General features: G+C 51.0%; 1 protein-coding gene across 1 annotated transcript in view; it reads left to right on the top strand.

The window, feature by feature from the left end:
* Positions 1 to 14990, top strand: part of CRISPLD2 (cysteine rich secretory protein LCCL domain containing 2) — a 47384-nt gene extending 32394 nt beyond the window's left edge. The window contains exons 14-15 of the mRNA XM_065898826.1: positions 5411 to 5544; positions 14936 to 14990. Coding sequence (XP_065754898.1) covers positions 5411 to 5544; positions 14936 to 14990 — 189 coding nt within the window. The remainder of the gene's footprint in view (positions 1 to 5410; positions 5545 to 14935) is intronic.
* The last annotated feature ends 2416 nt before the right edge of the window (positions 14991 to 17406 follow it).

Consider the following 17406-nt stretch of genomic DNA (forward strand, 5'->3'; position numbering starts at 1 on the left):
ATGGGCAAAATGATTCCAGCCAAATACAAAGAAACAAACAGATAAAGCAGGAGTGGCAGTATTGCTACCGGAGGAAGTGGAATTTAAAGTTAAACATACTGGGGGCTTCCCTGGTGGTGCAGTGGTTGGGAGTCCTCCTGCCAGTGCAGGGGACATGGGTTTGATCCCTGGCCCGGGAGGATCCCACATGCCGCGGAGCAGCTGGGCCCGTACGCCACAACTACTGAGCCCGTGCGCCACAACTACTGAAGCCCACACGCCAAGAGCCCGTGCTCCACAGCAAGAGAAGCCCGCGCACCTCAGCGAAGAGTGGCCCCCTTTCGCCACAGCCAGGGAAAAGCCAGTGCGTAGCAACAGACACCCAATGCAGCCATAAATAAAATAATTTAAAAAAATAAATAAATAAAAATAAAGTTAAACATACTGAATGGGACAAGACAGTTCGTTATGCAGTGGCACGAAAGGTACAATTCATGAAGATATGAAAATCAAATCTGTATGCTCCAAACAGTGTAGCAGCTAAACGTATAAAGAAAAAAAGAAGAAAAAGAAAAGAGAAAAAGAAAACAAATTTAGAAATACAAGGAGAACTTGATGAAAATTTCGTAATTTTTATTACAAGGCTACTTTTACTACAAGAAATCCAGTTCTTCCGTCTTTAGCATGAGGGTGCCTTTCAACTCTGAGACTCTCCACCTTTTTACTGTATTTTAGGCGCTTAAAAAACACCATCTCTAGGTGTTGTTATCCCCATCTTACAGACAAGGTAAGTGAGGCTCAGAATAAGCTGCCCCAAATCACACAGCGAGTACGTGGCAAAGGCGAGATGCAAATGAGGGTGTATCTTGCCTTAGGATGTGCCTTGTTAGAATGCACCCACACTCATAAATACACAGGTGTGAACAGGCCTGTTGCTGAAAACCTGTATACAGTCTCTTACTTCTTCACTAGGGTTTTGAGCTTTTGGAAGCACCGTGCTCATGACAGGGCTTGGCACCCAATAATTGTTCTATTCATGTTTGTTGAAACAATAAATCAGCAAAAATACTACAGTAGTCAGTGCTTAAACAGCTCTTCAGAGAATAAAAGAAGGAAGCAAGAAAGGGAGAAAGAGAAAGCTATCTCCATTTCAGAGGTTCTTTTCTGGCCTTGGTTTCTAGGTCACTCTGTATTCTGGGAAATGATGATGGCTTTTGGAAAATGTCTGTTTCGCTGAGAGATTTATTTTGGGAGCGTTGTCTCCAGACCTTCGAAGGGCCTAACAGTGCCTGCAGTTCCTGCCTGCTCCCCCGGAGCGCATTAGCTGACAGAGCCCGTACTTTGTGGTGAGCTGCAGGCAGGAGAAGCAGCAGGGTGTAGCCTACGAACGAAGTCTGGGTCAGAAGATGCAGACTGAAGCCCCAGCTGTGACATTTACCAGTCGCGGGATGGCGGACAAGCCTTCTTCCCTGCCCTGAACCTGAGTTTTCTTATCTGTCCTATCTCCCTCGGTGGCTGGATAAATTCTCACACTCGTGCATACATCAGAATCCCCCAGAGGGCTGTTCAAACGGTTCCGGGTCCCACCCCACGTGTTTCCGACTCACGGGGTCTGAGGTAGAGCCGGAGAATCTGCATTTCCAACGAGTTCCCAGGTGACACTGATGTTGCTGGTCTGGGACTACACGTTGAGGACCCCTGGGTTAGAGAGGACAGTCCCTTGAGAATTTTCGATAATGGTGATGGTGAGGGTGATGATTATGGCGATATTTGTCTTATTAACTAACACCTATTGAGCACTTACCGTGTGCAAGCCTGCATTTAGCCCTTGATCTTACTTAATCGTCTCGATAGACCCTCTGAGCTTCTTACTGACCCGAGAGTAGAGTGCAGCTTGCTGGTCTGGGTAGCAGTCGCAGCTCTGCTGTTTGCTAGCCCAGTGATTTGGGGCAAGTCACTTAACCCCTGTTAAGAGGGAATAATGATAATAATAATAATAATAATAAATACCTACCTTGCAGGTTATTGGGAGATTACCATATCAATCATGTGAAACACCTAGAACTGGGCCCACCCTGGTAAATGCTCAAAAGGGTTACCAATATGACCCTCACTTTATTAATTAGTTAATTTTATTTTTGGCTGCGTTGGGTCTTCGTTGCTGCATGCGGGCTTTTTCTCTAGTTGTGGCGAGCGGGGGCTACTCTTCGTTGCGGTGCGCGGGCTTATCACTGCGGTGGCTTCCCTTGTGGCGGAGCACGGGCTCTAGGCGCGCGGGCTTCAGTAGTTGTGGCGCACGGGCTTAGTTGCTCCGCGGCATGTGGGATCTTCCCGGACCAGGGCTCGAACCCGTGTCCCCTGCACTGGCAGGCGGATTCTTAACCACTGTGCCACCAGGGAAGCCCCCGATCCTCACTTTATACTAAGAAAATAGAGGCTCCGGGGGTTAAAATAGGTCATCCAAGACCACGCAGCCAACAAGTGATGGGGACAGTGTTGCTGAGACCAGATCTTTGTTGATAGTGGTTGTTAATAAGTATTCAGATATCGGTGTTGCCTTGGGTCCTGAGGAGAGAAAGCAGATAACTTGTACCTCTGCGGAAGAAGCAGGGAGAGGAGAGGGGTGGGAAGAGGTAGGGGGCAAGGGGAGGAAAGGGTTTGTCCAGCATCAGCGGTGGAAGACGCGTGCAGTGATCGCTGGGCCCGTGCAGGAAGGATCAGGCTGTGCGTGTGTGGTTTCCATTCCCACGGCTGGATGTTATCATGGGAAACTTCTGTGCCTCTGGTGCCCAGAAATCCTCCGGGGACGGGGCAAAGGACTGTCTCAGAGGCCACAACAGCAAAGCGCCCACCTCCTGGCAGCTACCATCAGAGGATGTGCCTCCCCAGGCAGGCCCTGGGGCTGGTAACTCAGAGGGTGAGCAATACTGAGGGAGACAGAAAAAAATCCCAGCTCTGCCTGCCGGTGAGAAGCCCCACCCACACTCGCCTCCACAGCTCAGCCCCACCCACAGCGAACTTCGAAGGATTCTACAATGATCATTTCATTTCCAAGGTCTCCCTGCCTCTCTTTTAGATGGCGGCAGATTTGTCGCTTCTTAATCCTCTGGGGGCACAAACCCTTCTGAGAACTGAAAAGCTGTGGATCCTTCCTCCAGGGGGATAAAAAGGCTTCCTTGTGCCGACAGGGTTGACCAACCATCCCAGTTTGCCTGAGATGTGGGGTTTCCTGGGCTCGGTGCTAAAACCTCGAAAGTTCTTGCTGACCCTGTAGGTCCACAGAGTTATGCCTGTAGCCTCAGGGCCTCACAGACCGCCCCACCCCCACCCCAGCGCCCACTTCAGGCTAAGGAACCCTGGCCTCATCTATTTAATTTATTTACTGAAGACAAGACGTGTGTGCGGGGTTAGAAAAACTGGCCTTCAGTTACTCAGGTCGATTAGCGGTGGAAACCAAGAAATCCAGTTCTTCCGTCTTTAGCATGAGGGCGCCTTTCAACTCTGAGACTCTCCACCTTCTAACAGCAGTATTAACTTCCCAGGGAGCAGGCAGGGCGGGGCCTTCTGCTGTGAGCATTTTTTCCTTCTTCTGCAAAACCAGTAACTTGTATGGAATGACCTGGATTTGGAAGGAACGTGGCAGGAGCTGACAGTCTGAAAGGCTGTTGGGTCTTTCTCACGCTGCTTCTCTCTGCCTCTGACCCTCCCACCTCCCTCTTGTAAGGACCCCTGAGATTCCACTGGGCCCACCTGGGTAATCCAGGATCCTCTCCCATTGCATGTAAAGTCCTTGTGCCATGTCAGGTCACATATCCACAGGTTCCAGGGACGAGGATGGGCATTTTGGGGGCCTTTATTCTGCCGACCATAGAAGCACAGACTTTGCCGTCCGCCAGACCTCATTTGGAATCACTGCCAAACCCTGAACTGTCTGCAGGGCGTTGGCGACGTCATCTGATCTCGCCGAGCCTGTGCTTTCTGGCCTGTAAAGTGGGAATGACAGTAGTCACCCATGTCATTGGAAGGTTAAATGAGATGACAGACAAAAGGCAGCCCAGGCTGGTATTTAATAAGCTCAGAGTCGACGATAGCTCCACTTACCATGAAGGAGGCTGTTCACCCCACAGATGGATTAGCTCCACTCATGTCTGCAGCCCCGGCTGCACCTGACAATCACCCAGCAAGTGTTTAAAGTACCCAGTCTCGGGCTTCACCCCAGAGCAATTGAATCTGGGGGTGGGAGGGATGGGAAGGGTGGGGACTTGGGCATCACGTTCACATAAGGATGCTGCAGGTGGCTCTGAGCCGCAGTGAGGGTGGGGAGTCACTGCCAAGGCCAGTGTTAGGTTCCAGCACAGGCCAGATGCAATGGCCGTGGAAGAGGCAGGAGGGTGCTACCTACCTGGTTCTTAACCTTGAGTGTGTGTCAGGATCACCTGGCCCTCACCTGAGGAGGTTCTGAGTCAGTAGGTCAGGGGGAGGCCCAGGAGCCTGCATCTTTAGCGGGCACCAGCCATCCCACCCCTGAATGAATTTCCCCAACTTTGGGAAATGTTGATTAGTTACTCTCAGACAGTCCAATCTGAGGACCATCTTTCTATTGGATAAGTTAAGACCCTAATGAAAGTTGAACTCGACAATTTTGTTACCGAGGAATTAGATGATTTGATGACTTTAGAAAACAACACATCCTACCCTTGCTTGAAAGCCAGTGGCTCATTTGGCACCTGGAATGAACCCAGACCCCACCCTGTGGCCCTCACACACCCACGTGACTGGCCCCTTCTCACCTCTCTCCCTCTCCTGCCACATTCTGCTGGACTCACTGTATTCCAGCCACCCTGCCCCTCCTTCTGTACTTTGGACATGACAAGTTCATTCCCACCCCAGAGCCTTTGCACGAGCTGCTCCCTCTGCCTGGGATGCTCTGCCCAGAGATATTCCCATGGCTGTGGCTGGTTCCCGTGTTGTCACTCTGATCTGAGCTCAAATGTCACGTCAAGAGCAGTCTTTCCTTGTTAACCGTTCTAAAAGAGCTCCCTCCACCAGTCATTTTATCTCGTGATCTGGTTTTGTTTTCTTCATAGCCTGAATCCCTTGTTTGTCCGTCTCCCTTGACTCCATGAAGGCAGTCTTTTTTTTGTTCCCCGCTGAATCCTCCTATATCCAGTACAGTGCCCTGCACATAGTAGGTGCTCAGAAAATATTTGTTGATAAGATGAACAAATGAATGAATGGATGGATGAGGCCAGGTCTCCCTGGAGAGACCACTGAGGAATCAAGGTAGCCATGGTTACTTCCTAGGCCGCGGTTACTTCCTAGGGGTTCCTTGGCCACCAGCCAGGAGGCCAAGTAACGGTTGACCCCAGCAGGGCTTCTTCACCCGAGCACCTGCCCTTGACACTGATCACAGCTCTTCCTGGGCTTTCAGACTTCAAGCATCTGTAAGACCGCCGTGCACGCAGGAGTCATCAGAAACAAGAGCGGGGGTTACGTGGACGTGATGCCCGTGGATAAAAAGAAGATCTACGTGGGCTCTCTCAGGAACGGAGTTCAGTCTGAAAGGTAGGGCGGCCGCGTCCTCGGATCCTCGACACCCAAAGCCAGTGAGGGGCGTTGGAGGAGGGCCAAAGACAGTGCCCTTTAAAATATCAGAACGCCCAGGATAAGCCTGTCCTTCTCTTTTCTCTTCCTTTTTTTTTTTTCACAATAAGATCTTTTCTCTATGATCAGCACGTGTTTTGTAGACAATTTAGAGGCATCAGATAAGCCCAAAGGAAAACAACCATCTGTTACCTGTCACCTGGGAGAGTTGCTGAGATTTTTGGTGCGTGTCCCAAAAAAGGGTCCTTTTTCTATATGTGTGTGTGTGTCTCCCCGCCCACGTCCCCAACACAACAGTGGGATCAAATTGTAGCCACACAATGGTTATGAATAGCTGTGTCAGGATGTAGTTGCATCTCGTTACATAAATAAGAGCCGAGTCTGCAGTGCGGCAGACCTAGGCCCTGCTTCTTACCAGCTTTGTGACCTTGAGCAGGGCGCCGGGGCCGCCATTTCCTCGCCTGTGACATGGGTATAACCATAGTCTCCACTTTAGGGGGCTGTTGGGAGCCTTGATGGAAAAGTTGCCTAGCTCTGCTTTTTTTAAAAAAAATTTATTTATTTATTTATTCATGGCTGCGTTGGGTCTTCGTTGCTGTGCGCAGGCTTTCTCTAGTTGCGGCAAGCGGGGGCTATTCTTCCTTGCTGTGGCTTATCTTGTTGCGGAACACAGGCTCTAGGTGTGCGGGCTTTAGTAGTTGTGGCACGTGGGCTCTAGAGCGCAGGCTCAGTAGCTGTGGCGCACAGGCTTAGGTGCTCCGCGGCACGTGGGATCTTCCCGGACTGGGGCCCGAACCCGTGTACCCTGCATCGGCAGGTGGATTCTTAACCACTGCGCCACCAGGGAAGTACCCCACCTAGCTCTTCTTGCCAGGACACCAGTCACGTTGGATTGGGGCCCACGCTAATGACCGCATTTTAATTTAATCACCTCTTTGAAGTCCCAGATAAACTTGGGGGGGGCCACGATTCAGCCCATACCAGAGGGGAATGCTGAAGATTTTATATTTGAGGGAGCGCTTTAGAAAAGGAATGTAAAATCAAGAACACAAAATATGTCGGGTCCCTTAAAGCCTGGGCTTTCACGGCTCCAGGGAACTTCTCGGCCGTCCCCACCCTCCCAGCCCCCTGGGGCGCTTTGGGCCCCAGGATGGTGCTTCCCGGGTATGGGAAGACCCTGCAGAATCAAGTGACGCAGAATCCCAGGGTTCTGAGCTAGAGTTAAGAGCTTCTGCATTTGCTCCTTCAAAGTTTGCAACCTGTGTTTGGGAAAAGCGTAATGAAGGGAAATTCCATTGATTTAATGGGAGGGAAATGAAGCAGCTGGTTAGGTGGAATTTCCTGGCCAGGCTGGAAAGAAATGCCAGGACACCAATCTCCTGAGCTCTTTGTGCCCCTTTAGGAGAAACCGTCTTGGTGAGAAGCTGGTAGGCTGGGCTTTGTTTTCTCTCCCCACCTTAGACAGAAAAGACCCCAGCAGCCGCCACCCCCATCCCAGGGCTGCGACACAGGTGGGTGTCTGGGGAGGGTTAGGACTGAGAGTGGCTCCCCCAAAGTATCTTCTTCCCCACTGTTAACTCCCCCACCACCTGTAGTTCTCTGTGCCCAAAGGACCCGCCCAAATTGCACCGTCATTATAAGTATAGTGGCCCTTTGGTATCCGCGGGGCCTTGGTTCCAGGATCCCCCAAAGATACCCCAGTCTGCGGATGCTCAGGTCCTTACATACAGTGTCAGAGTACAGGAGGCCGTCTACATCCACGGACTCCGCAGCCGCGGATGATTGAATCGTGGGGGCACAGATGCAGAGCCTGCGGATACGGAAGGCCGACTGTATCTTCTTCCAGGCAGCCTTTCCCAGGCCCCGAGGTGGCTGATGCCCACCGCACTATTCAGAAAAGTTTTAGCGAGTGGAGATCCTGCTTCCCTTCCTTCTCGAACCCTTTCCCCCTGAGTAGGTCCTGCGTGCTGAAATCTGTGGTGATGTCTGGGTGAGTTTCCCAAGCTTTAGAGGGGAAAATGATAGCACCTGCCCCCTGGGGTGGTGGTAAAACAGTGGGTCTCCAAGTGGCTCCCCAGACCAGCCGCATCGAGATCAATGGGGGCTTTGCCAGAAAAGCACATCCTACGACCCACCCCAGACACACCCTCGGGGAACGGGCTGGGCAGGCTGCATGGACCTGCCCTCTGGGGGTCCTGATGCCCACTGGAGGGCGAGAGCCGCTACTGTGAGGGTGATGCCAGGGTGACCATGTCCCTGGCACACAGTCGGCACCGTCCATGATTCTGATAGTGTGTGATGCAGAGTCATTGATTTACTACGTATTCAGGGTGGCCTGGACCGGTGCTGGGATCCGTGGGCACCAGCATGAGAGAGTCCGCCCTGCACGTACAGAGGGAAGAGGCCAGGCCAGGAGGGCACACAGGGTCCGATGGCGTTTGCGACCCCGCCGCACTGCTCACCAGCTGGGTGTCCTTGGGCAGGCAGTCTCCCCACGCCTTGGTTCCCCCTCTGTCAGTGGCTACTGTGAGGATTAAATGAGACAGTGTGTGCAAAGCACTCACCCAGTGGCTCTGAGTAAGTGTCTGATGGATCCGCTGGCCTCGATGCTATGACATAACCTCTAAGGCCTGTTGCAAACCTCAAGACGCTATGGTTCTTTTCACGTAGGGGCAGGTAACTCGGTTGTAGGAAATAGCCCGCGTGGATTATCTTCTGGACAAGGACAAAAGCATCCTACAGGAATTGTTTTTTCGCCCTGGCATCCATCCTTTCCACCTTCACTCACCCATCAGGTGGCATATGCGTGGTGAGCCCTTACGATGTCCCAGGCACTGGGACCTCTGCCCTGGTGGGGCTTATCATCTAGTTGGGGCACAGACCATGCAGAAATAACAACATCATCGTTGCAGGGCACAGGCATCATGGCTGTGGAGGGAGGTACCAGGGAGCCGAGTACACCAAGCGGGGCCCCACCTTACTATCTGGAGGTGCCTCCCTGGTGACGTGGCTCCTGCAGAGATATCTGGATGCCCCAGGCAGGGCCATGCCCCATCCTCCCCTTGTTTAGATGGGACCTCGGTGGCCCCCTGCGTAGAGATGAGGGCTGAGAAATTTCCCCAGAGCCTGTTCCCATTAGGAACTCTGGGAACCCAGCCTGGGGCCGGAGGGTGGCTCTGTCCCCAGTGTCTGCTGGGACCGTGGAGTGGTCACAGCAGTCCCAAGGGAGATGTGGACACTGGACATATAGCAACCCGTTCGCAGCAAGCTGCGTTCTAAATTTAGGGAATCCTTCAATCCATCAAACAAACAAAACCTCCTATACAGAATTCTCAGGACACGGGCCAAAAGTTGTTTCTGCTTCAGAGTGGCTTTGGTTTAGCAATTGTCTGTTTTTAGAAGAGGATATCCTGAAAGTTTTGAAAGATGACCATGCAGAATTGGGATAATGTAAGAGGACAGGCACTTTCTCTCTCCCGCACGTGAGCATGAAGGAAGGGAAGGAAGAGGGGTGTGGAAGAGCTTCAGATGTTGGGACCAGGGTTTGTCCAGATGTTCTCGGAAAGAAGCTGGACATCTGGATGGATATCAGTTCAGGATTTTTTCTGAGACCAGGACCACTTTTTTTTTTTTTTTTTTTTTTTTTTTTGCGGTACGCGGGACTCTCACTGCTGTGGCCTCTCCCATTGCGGAGCACAGGCTCCGGACGCTCAGGCTCAGCGGCCATGGCTTACGGGCCCAGCCGCTCCGCGGCATGTGGGATCCTCCCGGACCGGGGCACGAACCTGTGTCCCCTGCATCGGCAGGCGGACTCTCAACCACTGCGCCACCAGGGAAGCCCCCAGGACCATTTTTTAAGACAGATTTTACAATGAGATTGGGAAATATACCACACAATGACAGATAACATCCTTGGTTACTTGGTTTTAACAGATATAACCTATTTACAGAGGTTGATGGTATGTATGTGGATGGACCTTTATCCAAATAGTAGACTCACTGAACTAGCATTTATGGGGCAGCTCCTGTGTGCTGGACACTGTCCTCGGGGCTGGAGCCATGGCAGGGACGGAAGAGACAAAAATCTTCATCCTCGGGGGCCTCTGTTTACTGCGGCATGTCCCAGGCGCGTACCGTGAGCCACATATGGGATTTTGAAGTTTCTAGTAATCATAGTAAAAAGAAACAGAAGGGAGAATTTAGAGTATATTTCATTTAATCCAGTGTATCAAAAATATTATCCTCAATACGTATGAATAGAAGAAGTATTGATGAGAAACTTGCGCTCCCCTTTATTCATAAGAGCTGGGAGACCTACCGCGTGATTTGCGCACAGAGCACGTCTCAGTTTGGGCGAGCTGCATTTCAGGCACTCGGTAGCCACTGTGAGCTCTGCGAGTCTCAAACGTTGGACGTCTGAAAATCTCTCGACGTGTCCAGAAACTCTGGGAAGCAGAAACCATTGAGCTGTTACTTCCAGATCGAATGAGCTTAGTACTCTCCCCCAGGCCAGCTGGACCAAGGCTGAACTGGTTTCCTCTGCCGTCTCCCTCCCTCCCTGTACCCGCTTCCCAGCGCTCTTAAGATCTGTACACACGTTAGCTCATCTCGTCCTCCCAACAGCCCCATGAGGCAGGGACCACAGTTTATCAGTAAGGAAAGGGAGGCACAGAGAGGTAAAGCGACTTGCCCAAGGTCACTCAGCCAGCAAGTAGGACTTGAACCCAGAACGCCTGCTCCAGCACCCATGCTTGTAACCAGCACATGTGACTACTCACTGCAGACAAGTCGTTGACCTTGGGGCACAGGCCCTTCCCAGAAGGGGTTGGGGTGAGCCTTACAGTCCTGTGGTATACTTGTTTGTAACCCTAAAAATATTTATTAGAAAAGAAATACATACGTATTATTTAAATAATATGTTTAGGGATTAGAAAAAAAGAGTTCCCGCAGGCACCGCATTAACCTCTGTTAGCTGCTTACTTATAGCTCTTCCAGGCCTTTTTTTCCCCGGGCAACACACATAAAAATGAAAATGGAGATTGTGTATACACCCTGCTCTGAAATTTTTTTCCCCCAAAAATATTTCATAGTTCATGAAATAAGATGAAGAGGTTTGATGATTCCTTGGGGATTGGGCTTTCGTGTGGATAACTTGTTCATCACCGTGCATGTACCCACCGTAACTCCTGATGGGAGAATGAGGCTTAAACCTAGCAGGGTGACGGTATCCATGGCCCATGGCTTTGAGCGCCTGCTAAATGCGAAGCACTGACTCAGATGCTTTCCCTAGATCAGCTCATTCGCTTCCTACAGGGTCCCTGAGGAGGGGGTACCTTTATGGACCCTGTTTACACATGTGGGAACTGAGACTCAGAGAAATAGATTGACCACCCCAGGGTCCGACAGATAAGATCTGAAACTGTGTCTGATTCTTGATTTTTCCTGGAAGATCAGTAGAGGGTGCGACTGGGGGAGAGTAGGGTTAGAATCTTCAAAAGAAAAATTGTATATGTGTGTATAACACACACACATGTATAAATACAAATACATACGTGTACACATATAAGTGATATTAATCATAAACAAGATATTGCACATTTAAAAAGCCAGAAGAGCAGTACTCAGCCATCCTTTTATCGCTGGGTTCCATGACTCCATGGGGTCAGCGGCCAGCTGGTGGATGACCCCTCCGTCCCTCCCAGGACAGATGGCTGGCTGTCCTCTCTCTTTAATCCAATAATTGATCGACTGCCGCACGCCGATCAATTCCTGCCTGAGTAATTTTCACCGGCAGGAGTGAGCCTCCAGGACGCAGGCTTATGCTTGCGTCTCCAGGAGGACCCGCGACCTCCCGCCTCCGAGGGGCTCCCAGCCTCTGAGTCCCCCCCCCCCACTGCCATGCGGGCTTGGCCAGTGTGGTCCTCAGGGATGGCGTGGCCACAGCCCACCCATTTAGGATAAGGGTTAGGAAAGGGTCCCAGAGCATCGACAGACCTGCATCCACCTCCCGGCTGTACCTGGAACAGGTGTTGCATTTGGGGCAAATCACATCCCCTCTCAGAGCCTTGGTTCCCTCTCTGTAAGTGGGAGGAACCCTAGAGATCTCGTGCGGGGCTGTGAGGCACGGACGGGGTAAGATTACTTAAAGGATGGAGGCGGCGTCTGGGGTATGGTGGTGTGTGTGCTGGGTACAGCCGCTGGCACAAAGAGCTGAACACTGGGGCCGAGGGCAGGGTGAGTGGCCGTCAGAAGCCTGGAATCGCTCACCGCAGCTGGGCTGGTGACATCGCCCGAGGCTGCAGACCCTCGACCTTTCCCAGAGCACCCATCCCAGCTCATCCAATAGGTCAGCGACCCTTGGGCACTGAGTCAGCCCAAGGGGATGCCCCAGAAGCTTCTCAGTCCAGCTGAGGTTCTCTCCCAGTTCTGCGAGGGGATTTTTGTGCTGGTTTTCCCTCCCTTCCATCCATCCCGCCCTTCCTTCCTCCATTCCTCTCTCCCTCCCTCTCTCTTCCTCTCTCTCTTTCTTTCTTTCTTTTCCTTTCTCTCCTTCTCCCTTCCTTCTTTCCTTTTTTCCCCCCTACTTTTCATAATAAGATTAGAGAAACTTCAAGAAGTAGCGAAAATAATATTAAGAAATTACTATCATGGGACTTCCCTGGTGGTCCAGTGGTTAAGACTCCATGCTTCCACTGCAGGGGGCGTGGGTTCGATCCCCGGTTGGGGAACTAAGATCCCGCGTGCCACGCGGTGTGGCCAAAACATTTTTTTTAATTAAAAAAAAAAAGAGAGAAAAGAAATTACTATCATGGAAAACCCCATAGCCAGAAACACCCACTGTAAACATTCTGGTATGTTCCCTTCCAGATTTTTCCTGTTTACACACTAACAGCTTATTTCTTATGTGTTTGTTTTGTTTTTTTGTTTTTGTTTCTACAAAAAAAAAGGGATCAGACTCTCTGCATCGTTCGGTTCATTTTTTTTTTCTTTCAATCGGCAACAGGTTGTGAGTGTCTTTCCGACATTTCCAACGCCTGACATAGCCACGTCGTCATTCCTGTGGCTCCACGCTATTCCGTTGTGTGGCCAGACCATCGTTTCTTTACCCAGCTGACTGACATCTGGGTTGTTTCCTTTTTCTCTTTTGCTCTTGTAAACAACACAGCAAAGAACATCTTTGCACAAGCCCATGTGCTTTCCCCACACTTTTCTTAGGTAACTTCCTTTTATCAGCGTAGCCACAGCTACCAAATCGACCTCTTTCTGGGATGCACAGTGTACCTGTCTCCTGTTGGTACCCTGCCCCCTAGGGCTGAGAATAAAAGCCTCGCCCCTTACCGGGCAGTCCACACCTACCACCACCCCTCCCGCTTCTCCACCCTCCTGGTGCATCACCCTCCTCGTCACAGCAGTGCCTGTCACTAGCCTTCTCTCTGTTCCTGGATACCAAGATCTCGCCTCAGGGCCTTTGCACCTGCCGGTGTCCAACCCCAGACCCTCCCAGCTCCTATACCTCCCATGGCTGGGCCCGCACGTCGTTCAGACCGACGTTCAAATGCCACCTGCCCGAGGAAGCGTCCTCCTGCTGTTGGGTCTCCAGTAGCCCTCCTCCTCGATCTAATCTGATCCCGTCTCCCTGTGCTGTTTTCCTCCCAGCACCCACCACTGTCTGAAATTACTGTATTTCTCACACATATTTAGCTGTTGATCTCCCACCCCCCAGACTGTATAAGCTCCGTGAAGGCAAGAATCCCATCGGTCTGGTTAACCCTGTGTCCCTGACACCCAACTTGATGCCCGTACGTAGTAGGTCTTCAGTAAACACTGGTTGAATGACAGACAAAACGCTGAGTTCAGCTCTTTGTTCAGAAGTGCTTGTAGGAGTTTTAATGCCCATTATGAAAATTGTTCAATATCTTTTAGAAAATTCATCCAGTACCTTTTGTGAAAATTGTCCAGAAATGCTGTGCCAATTTACATTCCTTTTCGTGTACCTGTGGGAGCTACAAACTAGGCTAAAAAGAGTCAGAGGGCAAGATTTAGAAAAGGAGATTATTTTATAATTTATCCGATCACACTTGTTTTTCATCAGACGCACACAACTGGCAACTTTCCTAGGAGAACTAGAGCTCAGTAAATGTTTGAAGCTTGAACAACAGGAACCCCCTGCCTTGCCTGAAGCAGTGGAAGGGACCACAGCTGTTGTCACGTGATACCTAGTCGGCCAGCTGTGTGCTGTGTTGAGAAATTCACACCCGGTTCAGCGGGGCCTGCTCGTGCCTTCCGGGTGGGCCGGTTGTTCAATGGGAATGCTTGGTAGGACTGGGCAGGACCTCCAGGAACCTTAGGGTACCTGCCTGGACGACAGCCTGAGTGGCCCCTTGTCCCTGGGTTGTCGGGGGGCCCTGTGCGTGGAGGCACCCACTGCCCCGTCTGTAGAATTGCTGGTAGTGAGTCAGCATCACAAAGATTGGCAGTGGTCCCCAGTGCGGCTTACCCACCACGTCGCACAGCTGAGTGCCTCGTAGCTCCGGGTGATTCTCCCAGACTAGTCATCTGGGCAGAGGATCCAGGGAAATCCTGTAGCCCAGAGGCCTGAGGAGGGCCCTGGAATCTGAGCTTTCGAGAAACGAGCAGGGCAGCCGGGGTCACTCCACAACTGGATTGTGGAGATGATTGCACAAGCCCCGCCCCCCCAATCACTAAAAATCATTGAATTGTACGCTTCAGAAGTGTGAATTTCACGGCATGTTATATCTTAATGAAGTTTGTGGTTTTTAAAGGCATTCAGTTAGCTAAAGGATTTAGCTCGTATCTTGAGAGGGTGGTTTTTACTGGCTGTGTGACCTGGCAGAAACTTCATTTCTCCTTTGCCTGCAAAATAGGGACACGAATGGCTCTTCATGGGAAGGAGGTAGAGGCGTATAGAAAATCCTTTGCACGATACCTGAGCCCGGTCGGACCGGCGCGCCCGTTCTAGTAACACGAGCGGGTGCATTGTTGGTATCATGCCGTCCTATTCACCGGTCAAGCAGGTGGCCACTCTCTGGGTTGACAGGTGGTACCAAAAACCAGGCAGCAGTCTTGGAGGCTGGGTTCAGTTCAGGCAGACGGGAGCCAGCAAATTCCAAGTTAACAACCCTGACCTCAGTTGAGACCCAGGCGCGTCTGCAGAGGCAAAGGGCTTTGCCAGCTCCTCCTGGCTGGGGCATGCTCTGCTCCCAGTGGCTTCGCGAACTGTCCCTCGGCCATGTTTCTTCCACCGCAGGGACCTGGGGACACCCAGTTCCCCCGCGTTCCCGCTCCATCCCTGCAGATCTTTCGGTAACATGTGCTCTCCCTTCTTTTTCAGCTTGAGGACCCCTCGAGACGGAAAGGCCTTCCGGATCTTTGCCGTCAGGCAGTGAGCTTGCAGGGTCGGGGAGAAGGGGGCGTCTTCAAGAGGGCTTCGGGGGTTTGCTTTTTATTTTTATTTTGTCGTTTGGGGGGTGGGCCGGGGATATGGAGAGTCAGGAAACTTCCTTTGATTGACGTTGTGTCCCATCCGCCGTGCCTTGGTCTCAGCTCCACACAGGGGAGCATCCTTGGGGTCCTGAGCAGACAGCCGGTGACCGTCCTGCTGAGGCCCGGGGGTCTCCCCCTGGGAGGTGTTCTTTTGTGGATGCAGAGAGGATTCCAAAGGGTGTGGGGCTGACGCTGCGAGGCATTCAGGGGTGTGGGAAGGGGCGTACTGAGAACGCTCAGGGGGGAGTTTCAGGGATGGAGTAGAAGGTAGCTATTTAAAACATTAAAAAACACAGGCCGTCCCTACCAATGGAGAAAAATGGGTTTCATGTTTGCTGGTCAGACAAATGGGCCGGAACAAGGGGACTCTGCCCTGGCACCTGTCCTCTTCCCGTCCTGCTCTGTGCAGGCTGGTTCTATACACAGCAGTGCTGGTTTCCTTCGAGTTCAGCTGTAACTCCAGAGATGTGTGTTGTCTTCGTCCTTCCCTTCGTCCATGTGGCCCATCTATTTGCTGCCGTGACCTTTGGTCTCACTGAGGACTAATGAACCAGGACCCTTTCTTGATCCCCTCCCTGCTGTGGGTCACGCCCTGCCCAGACTGGTTTTTGTGTCTCCCGCCAGGGTCTTTGCTTGGCAAACAATTCTGTTTGAAGCCCACTTCTTTCTTTCCAACTCCTTGTCTCTGTGGGTTCCACTGAGATGTCTAAGAACAGCCAAAGGAGGGCTGTTTTGTTGCTGCCTTTAAAAAACGGCACTGAATTGATTTCCCGTCCGTCGGATGACCTATTTTTTTAGCCATGAGAGGAATGGCGTCATTCCTCGGTGCATTCCTCGCCGAGGTTAGCGGCTCTGGGAAGAGGGACAGCCTGCAGTTACGAAACCGTCCTACGGCATAACAACAGGAGATGGTAACACTGGAAGGATTTCTCTTCCTATTTTTGTGAAACAGTTCTTGCCAAATGTTCCTGAGGCTCCGAGGAGTGCGGTGCTCTCTGGCTGCCGTCGCTGTACAAAACTTCTTCAGCAGCCTAGACCCAAAACCCACAGTGAAATCAAATACCCTTTTGTAAATAGCATTTCTTTGCAGAAGGTAAAATTCCACCCTCCTCCACCAGGCTGGCCAGTAGATCACTTTCGTGAATGCTGACTTCAAAGTTGATTTCAGCCTCCATCAGAATATTTCAAAGGCAGAAGAACTAGCGGAAAGTTTAAAACGAACAAACAAACAAACAAAACCTAACATAGTCTGGACAAGGAACTCCACCTGGGGAACCAAGTTGGTGTGTTGTTTCAGGGCAACCCTAATTAGTGAAGAAACAGAAGGTAGATAGCTTCCCCCCACTCCCACCCCGAAGGAGTTTGTAAAAGTAATGAAACTCTTAGCTTGACAGAGCTGAGATGAGCGGACTGTGTTTTTGCTTCGTGCATTGTGGGCTTGTTATAATTCGTAAGTACTGACTGTTCGACTCCAAATGTCAGTGCGGAAGAATTTGGTCAGACTGTCAGATACCGCGTCTAGTTCCTGCCAAAGATGAGTCCTTGGAACCCTCCGGATGCTAGGTATTATGCTGTCGGACTTTCGCTTGTCACCAGGCCTTTATGTCTGTGGCCACGTCCAGACTGCAAGCTTGGGTTTTTAGAATTAGTGACGGTCCCGGGGAATTTCAGTAGGTTTGCTTTTGAAGCATCCTGCCGGAGGGAGAATCTGAAACGTCCAGTGTGAGTGGACTGCTCTCATTTTGAAATAAAATTCCCGAGTTCCTGAATGCCTCATTAACCGGCTGTCTAATGGGCTGGAAACTCCTCGCCCAGAACCAGACCTTGCTGTCTTTTTCACCTTCACAAACATTGTGAAACTGGAACCATTTATCTTCCGGAAATGGACGCAGTGCTACAAAGTATAAGACCTTGTAATCAGGGACCCCCTTCTAATTTAGCGCGTTTAAAGGGCCATCATGCCCTCAGCACTAAACCCATAAAAACATGATAACTCCTGCCAACGGTGTTACTGGGCCCCCCAAAATGGAAAATTTTGGTGTCCTTCTGATTTGTTCCCCATCGTGTTCTGATTTTTCATACTGTCTGTAGGCTCACTCAGCCCGCAGCTTACGTGTGTGCTTTTTTCTATGAAAAATGATGTATTTTACTACTTCCTATGTACAAAAGTTTATTGTAAATGTTGTGTGTGCTTCGCATGAACAGGGACCACGTTGCTGTCGTTTCAATAAAACTGGTTTGATTTCTAAAACGTCTCTGGGACGTATCTCTTACGGACACATCTCAACAGTCTGTAGAATAAAACAATGAAAACCTCCT

Source organism: Phocoena phocoena, chromosome 20 (assembly GCF_963924675.1).
Source record: "Phocoena phocoena chromosome 20, mPhoPho1.1, whole genome shotgun sequence".
Lineage (NCBI taxonomy): Eukaryota > Metazoa > Chordata > Mammalia > Artiodactyla > Phocoenidae > Phocoena > Phocoena phocoena.